The sequence below is a fragment of the Toxoplasma gondii genome, chromosome VIIb, assembly GCF_000006565.2.
Source record: "Toxoplasma gondii ME49 chromosome VIIb, whole genome shotgun sequence".
Lineage (NCBI taxonomy): Eukaryota > Apicomplexa > Conoidasida > Eucoccidiorida > Sarcocystidae > Toxoplasma > Toxoplasma gondii.
The window spans coordinates 419,987-430,887 of record NC_031475.1 but is presented as its reverse complement, the minus strand read 5'-3'; the positions used below and the strand labels follow the sequence as shown (position 1 = coordinate 430,887).

The window sequence follows — 10,901 nt, the reverse complement described above, 5'->3', positions numbered from 1 at the left end:
CTTCCTTCAGAGAGGCAGCAGGCCTTGCGGCGGCTAACGTGGAAGGTCCGTTTCTGGTGCAGGATCGAAGTTACGTGAGAGGCGCTCTGTGTTCTCACTGTCCAGAGCAAGTTGAGACTCCAACGCATTCAGTGTAAAGTTCAAACGGAATGCAACGCGTTCCTCTAGGCTGTTCTGTGTCTCTTCTGTCAGTTGGGGTGATGGGGGGTCTCCGACTGTCGCCGCGTCACTGTGGTTTGCTCTTTTCTCTTGCGTACGGATCTCCTTTACAAACGTAAACTTTGAGCAGGACAGACACGAAGGACAAGACACAAAATGCCTCTACAAAGCGATCTTTCTTGTCTACTATTTTTGACTGAATCTGGAAGGGAAGACCCCCGACATGGCGGAATCTGCTCCTGGATTCTCGTACACAAAAAAACCAATACAAGGGGACTCCCTGTCTGCGAAGGCCTCTAGAGCGAAATGCAGAAGCCTCTGAAGTGACTCACCCAGTTTCCCTCTCCATGCACCTTCAATCTGGAAACAGAAAGGCGACACACTAACTCGGTTTCCGTTTCATGGTGACGACTGTTTTTTGGCTCGAAAAAAAACTGCGTTCTCCGAATATAATCCGAGGTCAGATGAATTTTTCGGGGAAATGGCGCAGCCGAAGAGCCTCGGCGAGGCGAGGAGACGGTCGCTGCGCCGCCGTATATAAGGGCAGATGGAGAAGCGAACAGAGAGAAAAGAGAGGCGAATGTTGGAAGTGAAAAGACGGTCTTTCTCAGTCAGTTTTCGTTTCCTTTTGTCCTTTCTTCTCCAGAGAACTACGCCGACGCTGGGCTGCATTCAGGGCAAGAACAGAGACACAAGGCTCTCTGGCGCCTTCGGAGGATTTCCGTGAGTACTCTTGGAGGTCCTCTTTGCTTTCTCGCGAACCTTTTGTCGGCAGAGAAAAGAAGAAGTCTCTCTTCTCAGATGATAAACAAGTTCTCGAACAAATGTGGACTTCTTCGCGACAGCGTTGTGTGTGGATCGCGCGACAGGGTCCTCGTTTCTGCGAGGGAGGCCGTCGTGACGCACATCATAAATTCCCCGGAAAAGGACGAAAATCTTTGCAAAGAAATCAGGAGAAACGCGATATGAATGCACAAAGGAAACGATGGAGAGGCGACGTGGAGAGAAGAAAAAAACTCCAGTTTTTCTCCTTCGTCTTCCTCAATGGACTCTCCCCCGATTGGCTTTTTTTCTTCTCTTACCAGGGAGCACTTTGTGTAGTACCTCTCCTTCCTCTCTTCTCGTTTCCTTTGTTTCCTCCCTTCCTTCTGTCCCTTTTTTCGCTGTTTTTTTCAATGGTTCTTCGCCTTCATTTCTTCTTTCTTGACTCGGTTCAGACGTATATATATCGGGAGTCTGCCCTCAGGTCCTTCCGGTGGCGGTGGCCTGTTTCTGTTCGATCTTTTCTCTCTTCCTTCTCCCCCTTTTCATCGTCTACGGCCGCTAGAAAGTTCTCTTCTTCCTCCATTTCTTCGGTGCACTGGTCCTCCTCTCGCTCTCCCGCCTCTGCATCAGCTTCCTCTTTCTTCATCCCAGGCTTCGTTCTTCTTCGCTCTTCCTCCTCCCTCTTCTCGTTGGACTCTGTCGCTCTCTACCACGGTTTTCTCGCCTAGTTTTCTCTTTTCCTAGTTTTCTCTTCTTTCTCTCTTCTTCTCCGTGTTCCGCATTCGCCTCTCTGCTGTTTTCTCTCCAAAACTATCTGGCGTCGTTCTCTTGCCCTCCCTTCTTCTGAGTTCTACGTTGCCTCTCTCCATCTGTTTGCCGAATTCTTCTCCCGTTTCATCGATTTCTTTCGGACTCCAGAGAAAGTCTGCTCTCCCAGGAGTCTCTCACCCTTACTCGTGTGTGTTGTGTTTTTTCAGAGTGAGAAAACAAAGGCTTTCCTTCTTATCACCTTCCGCGATGGCGCATTACGGCCTTCTCTTCGCTAGAGGCTGGTTTACCAAGAGCCTCGGCGCGACAGTCTTCGGACTCATCGGAGTTCACCAGCTCGCGAAAAAGTGAGAAAAACCGAGAAGCTGGAGATCCCTTCTCTCGAAAACTCCACATATGTGCGTCCCCTCAAATACCTTCTTCCTCCTCGTCGGCACAAAGATACATATTCTTGTGTATACGACTATATATAAATATATGCATATATGTATATATATATATATATACATATATATACATATATATATGTATTCGTACGTTTATGTTATTTCGTGTTGATATGCATCTGTTGGACATCTGCTTGCAGACGCAAACAGACAGATGCATACGTAGATGTCTCTGTTTTTTTGCGTACGCAAGCGTATATATATATATATATATATATGTATATATGTATATTGATTATATCTTTGATTCCGTATTTCTCTGGAAACTTACGTGCAGAGGGTGTTTTGTTTTCTTTCGACTTGCGTCCATTCCGGTTGAAATTGCCTTTCGAGTCTTCTTACGCTCTCAGGTCTTGAGAGAGAAGTTATGTCTCTTCTGCGTGTATTTTAGGCTGTTGCTCTTCTTTCTGAAGAATCCGGCCATTCCTGTGAACAAGCCTTTCTCACCTTGCTCAGCTCCAGTTTTGAGATGTTCTGTCTCTGTAGCCAGCTTTCCATTGAGTCTGCGTCCTCTCTACGCAGGCATGGAGAGAAAGTACGTCTCTTCGAGTTTCCGATTTTTTCTCTGCAGGTACTACGACATACCCACCTACCGAGATTTCAACCTGACCAATTGGTCTTACGCTCTGGAGAGGGAGAACCTGCGTCGGTGAGGCAATTACGCATTTTCAGAAATCCTCGCGAGAAGCGTCCACATTCATACCGAAACAGGCTGACGTGTGCTTCGATTCAGATATACCTGAATCGCCATTCCTCTCTTCTGGCCATTTTCGTCTGCGTACATATATATATATATATATATATATATACCTATATATATGTATGCACACAAATGTATATGTCTGCGTATCTATCTATCTATCTATCTATATATATATATATCTATATGAAGGAGTTTGGCTGTATAAGCGAAGAAAGAGAGGAAGTGTATATCTTTTGTGGTATCGGTTTCTGGAGTTTACGTATCCTGGGAGTAAGAGTGTCTCCTTGCTGTTTGATACTGCATTCGTCTCGCGTTGAACTGATGTACTTGAGAAGCGTTCAGTGTAGAAATGGCATCTGTCAACATTTGATTCCTTTTCAGACAAGGGATTGACCCTGACAGCGTCGATTTGACGGGGGAGAACAACGCATGAAGACTGGAGAGGTTGTTCTTCGGGGTTTTTTGCTTGAAGCGGCTCTTTCCTTTTTGGTGGGCTCACCTTTCATCACCCGGTCGTCCACTGCGCGTTTTCTTGTTCCGCCTTCTCGGAAAAAGATTCGACAGACCAGGGAATGGAGCGACGGGAGCGAGTGATGTGAGTCCTTTCTCTTGTCTGTTGCCGAGAGACGGGGAGATACGGACGAAAGGACGTTCAACTTCTGCCGCAGATGGAGGCGCGACCAACGCGAGCACATACAGCCTGCATGGCAGGTGTCTCCTCTCGATCTGAATTTGTAAAGATAATTGCTTGTATATGTGTATGATGACATATATATACATATATATGCTTCGCCTTCTTTTTCCTTGACCGTGTGAGGAACGGAGAGACGCACTTCTTCAACCTCCAGCGCTCTGCATGCGCGCCGGCGCGGCGGTCGAGACACCCGAGGATCTCCCCCCGGGTGGCTTTTTGCCGGCGAGCTGCTTTTTCTGCCGTCGCTCTCAGTGACGCAGCAGCCTAAAACCATCTGCAGACGCGAACGAGAAGGACGGGGAAACAGAGAAGGGAGGGAGCTGCGGGCCATCCCAGTCTCGTGCGTCTCTTCTCAAGAATTCCAAAGGAGAGAAAGCGACGGAGAAACGCGGAAACAGGGAGGAGGAGGAGACCAGGAGAGAAATATCACAAGAGAGCACACAAATGAGGAACGGCGAGAGAACAAGCGAAAGTATCGAGGATGCCCCGACCCGTGAAGAAGAGGCACCTCGAATCCTGAACGATAATGGGGACTCAACTGCATGCGTCATCCGCGAGAAGCTCCTCACCTCAGCACTGTCCTAAACCATCTCCCAGAAACCTTACAACACAAATACTCAGACCTATAAATAAACATATATATATATATATATATATACATATATATATATACATATATATACATATATGTATGTGTATATGTATGTATGTGAGCAGATGCATTCACGTAGAACACTGGACGCGAAGGAAAGACGGTCTTCTTGGTTGACTGTTTGTTTTTTTGTCTTCTCAAGAGACAGGCCAAGGTCACAGGAGTCGAGTTCGATATCCGCACCTGGAAACACTGTAGCATGCTTGATGCGTTTAACAGAGGAATGGAGGAAGCGCGTTTGGCCCTTGTGGACGCAAATCTGTACAGATGTGGAGGTCACTTTCAAGCTGACGACGCTTTTCTAAGAAATGAAAGTCTGAGAGGGATGGCAGTGTTGAGGCGAAGGGACGTTCGATGGAAACATGAGAAATGTTTTACTTTTTTCGCTCTTTCTTCTTCAACCTCTGGGCCTCTTCGGAACGAAGGCCTGCCGATTTGGGGTGCATGTTACAGACAGGAGGTGGAGACACACAGCTCGGTAGATGAGCAAGAACAGAGGGAGACAGGCGTACTTTATTAGCGAGAGAGTAAAGGAACAAGAGAAAGGAAGTCCTGCCGGGAATAAACTGAAGGAGCGGCGCCGTTTAAGCAGAAGAGACTGGTGAGGACAAGATGAGAAAAATGAAACGCTTCCGAGGGAACTGTGGAGCTAGGAACAGTCCTGAGACAGGAGAAGAAAGAACCGCAGAGAAACGTTTTCACCTTTAGCTGCGCTAAGCACTCCAGCGGGCGAAGTTTATCTGCACCCATTTTCTACTTTCTTGAGGCGCTCAGGATCACCTGCTTTATGAACTTCGAGTAGCAAGGTTTGTCTGAAACGGAAACGTTTTCTTTTGGATAAGAGGTGAGGGCAAATGAAGAAGCTAGACGCGTGGAGGCTCTCTTTGGCGCGCGAGGGGGCAGCTATCGTGAGGATGAGTCTAGAGAAGAAAACTCAGGTTTCTCCAGCGTCTCTCTCTGCTGACGTAAACAGACGGGCGACGCGAGGCGATGCATGCCGTGGAAACTCCCGGAGAGGAGAAGAACTGTGCGGCTTCGACAGCATAGAACGGCAATGCTCAAGAGAACGGCGAGAAGGGGAAGAGACGATGAGAAGGAGGAGATAAGGAAGGCAAGAAAGCAAGATAGAGAGGAACAGCAGAAGACGCGGCGAGTTTCGTAGAAAAAAGCAGAGAAGAGAGAGCGAGGGAAAACAAGAGAAGGACAAAGAAGTCGGGGAAAAGTATGGAGGGGAGAAATGGAGCGGCATGGTTCTCTTCAAAGAGATTAAGAATCTCAGAGAAGATATTAGAGGAAAGAAGAGACTGAGGACACAATGGACGCATGTATGTTACCGATGTGCCTTCAAATCTTCTTCCTCTCAGCTAGTCGCAACGTCCGTCGTGTATTCGAAGTCTTGCAGAAAATGAGTTCACTGAGGATGAGAACAGGAGTGAGAAAGAAAGAATAGGAGGCAAGCGAAAGAAGCAACGAGAAGAGAGACAGGAAACACAAGAGAATAAAGACGCTAAAAATCGCCGGACTCCAGTCGATTATTCTCCAGAGAGAAAAGTCAACGAAGGGGAGACGGAGTGCATGAGGTCCCCTCAGATGCAGTGTCTCCTCGTCGTCTTGAGACGCTTGAAGACGATCTCTACGTATCGAATACTTTTTTATTTTCTTTTTCGTCTCGAGACTTTCTCACTCTGTTCCACCTGTCTTCTGCCTTTACTCTTCTTTTTTCTCCCCGTCCTCTCGTCTTCTTTCCTCCTTCTTCTTCCCTTTGCCTCTCTGCCTGCGAGACGCCGCACACACTGCATGCAGGCAGCCTCTGCGATTTCCAGCTTGAGTTTTGAGTCTCTCGACTTCCTTGACTGCCTCTTCTTCATCCTCACATTCCTCTCTCTTCTGTTGCTTCTTCCCGACTCCTCTTCTCTCCAGGTCAATGATATCTGCGCTCGCATATCCGCTCTCATCTGCCAGTCTCTCCTCGTAGCTGCCTCGCCTCACCGGGCGCATTTGCTCTCTTGACATTGTTGATTGCAGCTCTCCGGTTTTCTTCCTCTCTTTCTTGCTCTCCTCGTCGACTTCTTGTGCCAATCACTTCTCTCCTCGGTGTCCTTCTTTCCTCCCTCTCTTCCTCTCCAAGTTCTATTTTTTCATGTCTCTCGTCCTCTCTTTTTCGACGCCGTTGCAACCTCTAAACGAAATTGTCCATTCGACGCTCTCTCTCGGTATCCCCAGCGCGCTTCTTCTGGAGACAGCCGAACTTCCGAAAACGCGCAAACTCTTGGACGGCGAATCAAAGTTGATCGAAATGCGGCAGAAGGCGCAAGGTGCTTTTAGAGATTCGAGCTGCTAAGAAATGCTTCGATAAAGTAAAAAAGTCATTCTCAAGTCCCATCTCTCTGTCCTCTGTCTCTCGAGATCTTCATTTGCTTCATACAGGCTTATGTACACGCGCGCAGCTCAACAAGCTGGGGGAGAAAAGTGGATTTGAATGCTCCCTGTTTGGTCTTCACCTAGCTCGTTTCCGCATGTACGTTGTGAACAACGAGACAGAGCCGACTTCGTTTTCTGATCTGTGACGAAGTCTGGGGTACAACCAAAATGGAGTCTCTGGTCAAGTCTTCTCCTCCCCCTTCGCTCTCGCCATTTTGTCTCTCTGCCTCTTCCTCTCGTCGAACGCCTCCTAAAAAGATTTCCGCGCCTTCTCAGCCTCCTCCCCTTGCTTGTCCATCTCCAGTCCCAACTGGCGCTTCCTCTCCTCCCCCCTCTTCTTCTGCGTCTCTTCCGCCTGCATCTTCTTCTCCCTCCTTCGCTTCTTCTCTTCCTTTTCGCTTGTCTTCTCCACCCTCTTCTTCTTGTACTTCTCTCTCTTCTTCTCCTTCTCTCTCTTCTTTTGCGCGTTCTTCATCTACAAGTCTCGAGGCTTCTTTCCACCCACAAACGCTCGCTGGAGTGCGGCAGCGGGAACATCCGCTCTTTCGTTCGTCTCTTCCTGTCTCTCCGTCTTCTGCTTCGTCTCGCCTGAAGAGTGGACGACGCCTTCGCAACCTTTTGCGGGTCTCTCGACATAAAGCGCGGCTCCTGCTTCTTTGTGTGCTTTCCTTTTTTTCTTGTGGTTTTTTTTCATCGACTGGAGCCTCCTCGCTGTCCCTGCATTTGCCGCCTGAGCGCCCGTCTTGTTCTTCTCTGTCTTCTTGTTCGTGGCGTCCTTCTTCCTCGTCGTTGTCTTCTCCTCCTCTCGCTTCTCTCCTCGTTTCTTCCTCTCCCCATCGTTCACAGGTCGCCTCTCCATCTGCTTCTTCTCTCCCCTCTCTCTCCCCGTCGCCTTCGCCTTCTCTTGCTGCTTCCGTCTCTCTTTCGTCTTCTCCTCCCTGCCCTGGCCATGGGCAAGCAACAACAAGAGTCTGGCGACTCTTGTGTTGTTCTTTGGGGACGAAGGAGACGGCTGACCGGGAGCCAGAGCAAGCAGAAGGACAGCGCGGCAGTTGTTGTCCCTCGCGCGTTTCTGTCCGCTCGAGTTCTGCGCCTCTCCGTTCGGGAAGTCGCGAGTGCGTCTCGGCGTCCCTCTTGCGGTTCTCCCCCTTTTCTCTCAAGACCGGATATGGTCGCCGGTGTATGTCTCTTCTGCAGTCTGTTCACCGTCGTCGAAGGAGAGGCTGCGCTTCGTTCCTAGGCGCGCTGCTTCTCAGCTCCCTCGCCGCTCTGTTTCTTTCTCGACTGCTTCGCGCGCTGCGGCCGACTCACGCGCCCCGAGAGGCTCTTCCCCGTCGTCGCTGCGCCACCGACAGCCGCGGAGCTCCGGACCTGCGGAGGGAGCGAGGAGGAGAGGAAAAGAAAAAAGGCGAAGTCTCCGAGCAGGGACGAAGAGAAACGGACGGAGCGCGGTCTCCCGCGAAAGCTGAGAGTGGCGGACTTGACGCTTCGGCGATGCAGGAAAGAACGCGCGAGTCAGGCAAACGAGCCAGCGCACCGACTGCAGAGGAAGCAGAAACCGCTGAAGAAAGAACAGAAGAAAGGAAAGAAACAGACACAGACGATGCCAGAGAAGACAAGCGGAGACCGAAAAATGCGAGGGAATCGCGCGACGACCAAGGTGGAAATATGTCAAGAGAAAACGAGGAGCTCCTCAAAGCGGCCGAGGCATGGTATTTACAACAACTCAAACTTCGCGCTGCGTACCTCTCTTCCCTTGCTCTTCAAAACTCACACCAAGGTTCTTCTCTCCGTTCTCACTCTCGTTCTTCCCCCTCTCCTTCTCCTGCTTCTCCTTCTTGTTTGTCTCCTTCTTCACTTTCTTCTGCTTCTTCTCTTTCTTCTGCTTCTTCTTCTCTGTCTTCCTCTCGCTCTCCTTTGGTGTTGCCGCCTTTCCCTGGGAGCAGCCGAGGTTTGGACTGCATGCACTCGCCTGCAAGAGGTTTGCCGTTCGAGGCTTCGTCTCTCTCGAATGCCTCTTCCGGATGGCTGGTGGCAGAGAGCCTCCCTCAGCGAGTCCTCAGTTGTCTCGTGTACCTCGAAACGCCCCCAGGATGCAAAGCCGTTGCTCCTCGCGCAGCCGTCACCTCCCTCCTCACTCCTTCGTCTTCTTCGTCTCTTCCGTCGGCTTCTTCCGATTTCTCTGAGAGGCTGAAAACAGTGCCTTGGGTCTCCTTTCGAGCGCTTGCGCGCCAATTTCGCCGCGAAGGAAATGCAGGCGTTCGCCGCCTGTGGTTCGGAAAACATCAAGTTGACTTCGAAGATTTTTATGTCAATGCCCCGCTCTCGGTCAGTTTCTTCAACTATATCTCCATATATATATATATATGTATATGTATAAGCGCGCTTATGTGTGCATGATGCATTTTTGCAGAAAATTCTTACCTATCGATCTACGTTTTTGTATAAAATATATATATATATATATATATATATGTATACACCGATTTTTATGTTTGTATATCGGTACATCCCTGTCTAGGTTTGTCCTTTGGTGTGTGATATGTATACGTATAGGTATTTATTTCTCTACATGTACGCATACATGTATGAATATCTTATGTCTATATGTTTATACAGTATATACATATGCACTCATGCAGATGCATAAACACAGATACATACATATATACATTTACAGACATGTACATGCGTACAGCTCAATCCATCTACATATATATATATATATATATATATATTTACGAGTGACACATGCGTCGTTCGATTTATAGGTGCATGAGTGCATGCGCACTTGTGACAATAGACATGCATGCTTATGCGTTGCCATCGTATCTGGCTGCATCTGCATGCATGCGTGGATGTCGCTGTTTTTCGTTTTCCAGGCGCTGTGTCTGCGTTTTCTTCTGGACCATCCGAGGAGCATTTCGGCGGCGTTGACGGTGCTCGGAGCCTCAGCGTTTGTGGCTATGCGGCGCCCACTGTCTCGCTTTTTCCTCGATCTCCTTCTTTCTTCTTCCGTTTGGCATAACTATCAACTGTGGGCACACCTGATTCATCATCACGCGCCTCTACCTCTGCTGCTGCTTGTCGGTCGACTGCTGTACGCTGGCGGAGTGGCGGCAGGCCATTCGCTGCAGGCGCTCTGTTGCGAGAAACTCGCAGACCTCGAGGCGAAACAGTTGGAGAAGTCTGCCGCTGTGAACCTCCACACAGAAAAGCGTTGAAGCGACTCTGCAACTAGAAGTCTCTCACTCTCGAGCGCTGAACCGTGAGACCGGGTGTTTGGGTGTGTAACAGGCAGAGGCAGAGCGGAGCGCAGTTTGGGAGAACTGTTGAGTTCTTCGAAGACAGCAGCTGTCTCGTCGCTGCATGCAGAGAGCAGATATCTCAGTTGCTAGGCCTTCAAAAGGAGACTTCGAGGCAGACTTGTGTGTGAATGAAGCCTCTGACGCATGCTCACAGAAGCAGCTACTCTCCACGGTGTTCCTTGCAGGCAGCGCAGGAAAACGGGCATGCACAAATGCACAAATATGGCGGTGTGCATGCGCGTCGCGGTGTACGGACGGAACGCGTCGAGTGTGTGGGGGGATGGTGGTACACTGGCGTTGCAAAAGAACAGCGCCGGAGAAGAACCGGAGACAGAAAAGAGCAAGCGGCGCCCCCGTGAGTTGAGCTGCCGGTAACGGAGAGAACGAAGGAGCGCCTTTCAAAGAAACGCCTGCGATTTGTCACACTTGCACATGCAAGAAGTAGGCGTGTCTCAAGTGTACATACACCAGAGAGGGCCCTGTCGGTTTCGGCGCGGTCGCGCGTTTCCGCGTTGGCGAATGGAAAAAAACTGGAATCGCGTTCTTTGCGGCTTTTCGATTTGCCCAGAAGAGCCATCCGTGGTTGCGAGACGATGCCTCCGAAGTTTCAATGCTTATTTTTTGAAGGCCGAAAGTGAGGACAAAGTTTTTCATGCGTAACAGGTCGATTTAAAACGTCTTCACGGCAGACCTCCGCAACTCTCAATTGCTCAACGAACAGATCCCAGCGCCTGGAGGGCGGCCAGCCAGAGATTCTCTCGAGTCAAACCCAGCTCGTTAGAGACAGAACGTTTTCCTCAGGAATTTTCTCTCGGAGGATCGTCTTGCCGGCACAGTGCGTCCAACCACCGAAAAGGAGAGGAAAAGAAGAGAAAAAGAAGAGAAAAAAATGTGGGCGACAGAGAGATGGAAAAACAACGACGCCAGCGACTCGAGAGTGTCCGGGGAAGCGACGCTCAACAACGTGCATGCACGGGGAACAGAG

At 49.6% G+C, this 10,901-nt stretch overlaps 5 protein-coding genes across 5 annotated transcripts; 1 reads left to right on the top strand and 4 right to left on the bottom strand.

The window, feature by feature from the left end:
• The first annotated feature begins 736 nt into the window (after positions 1-736).
• On the top strand, positions 737-3,696 carry TGME49_263630 (hypothetical protein). Its single transcript, XM_002365422.2, has 4 exons — positions 737-882; positions 1,902-2,039; positions 2,710-2,787; positions 3,223-3,696. Exons 1-4 carry the CDS (start codon positions 740-742, stop codon positions 3,272-3,274), a joined length of 411 nt encoding a protein of 136 aa, XP_002365463.2. The 5' UTR covers positions 737-739; the 3' UTR covers positions 3,275-3,696.
• Positions 3,697-6,858: 3,162 nt separating this feature from the next.
• On the bottom strand, positions 6,859-7,083 carry TGME49_263633 (hypothetical protein; the record flags this gene model as incomplete). The annotated part of the gene is made up of 1 exon (XM_018781336.1): positions 6,859-7,083. One exon carries the CDS (start codon positions 7,081-7,083, stop codon positions 6,859-6,861), a length of 225 nt encoding a protein of 74 aa, XP_018637171.1.
• TGME49_263637 (hypothetical protein) lies at positions 7,084-7,467 on the bottom strand (the record flags this gene model as incomplete). Its single annotated transcript, XM_018781337.1, has 1 exon — positions 7,084-7,467. The coding sequence occupies one exon, from the start codon at positions 7,465-7,467 to the stop codon at positions 7,084-7,086; it is 384 nt and encodes a 127-aa protein (XP_018637172.1).
• A 656-nt stretch (positions 7,468-8,123) lies between these two features.
• On the bottom strand, positions 8,124-8,572 carry TGME49_263639 (hypothetical protein; the record flags this gene model as incomplete). Its single annotated transcript, XM_018781338.1, has 2 exons — positions 8,124-8,169; positions 8,409-8,572. The coding sequence occupies 2 exons, from the start codon at positions 8,570-8,572 to the stop codon at positions 8,124-8,126; spliced, it is 210 nt and encodes a 69-aa protein (XP_018637173.1).
• A 170-nt stretch (positions 8,573-8,742) lies between these two features.
• Positions 8,743-10,152, bottom strand: TGME49_263642 (hypothetical protein; the record flags this gene model as incomplete). Its single annotated transcript, XM_018781339.1, has 3 exons — positions 8,743-8,876; positions 9,656-9,839; positions 10,069-10,152. The coding sequence occupies 3 exons, from the start codon at positions 10,150-10,152 to the stop codon at positions 8,743-8,745; spliced, it is 402 nt and encodes a 133-aa protein (XP_018637174.1).
• Positions 10,153-10,901: the final 749 nt, after the last annotated feature.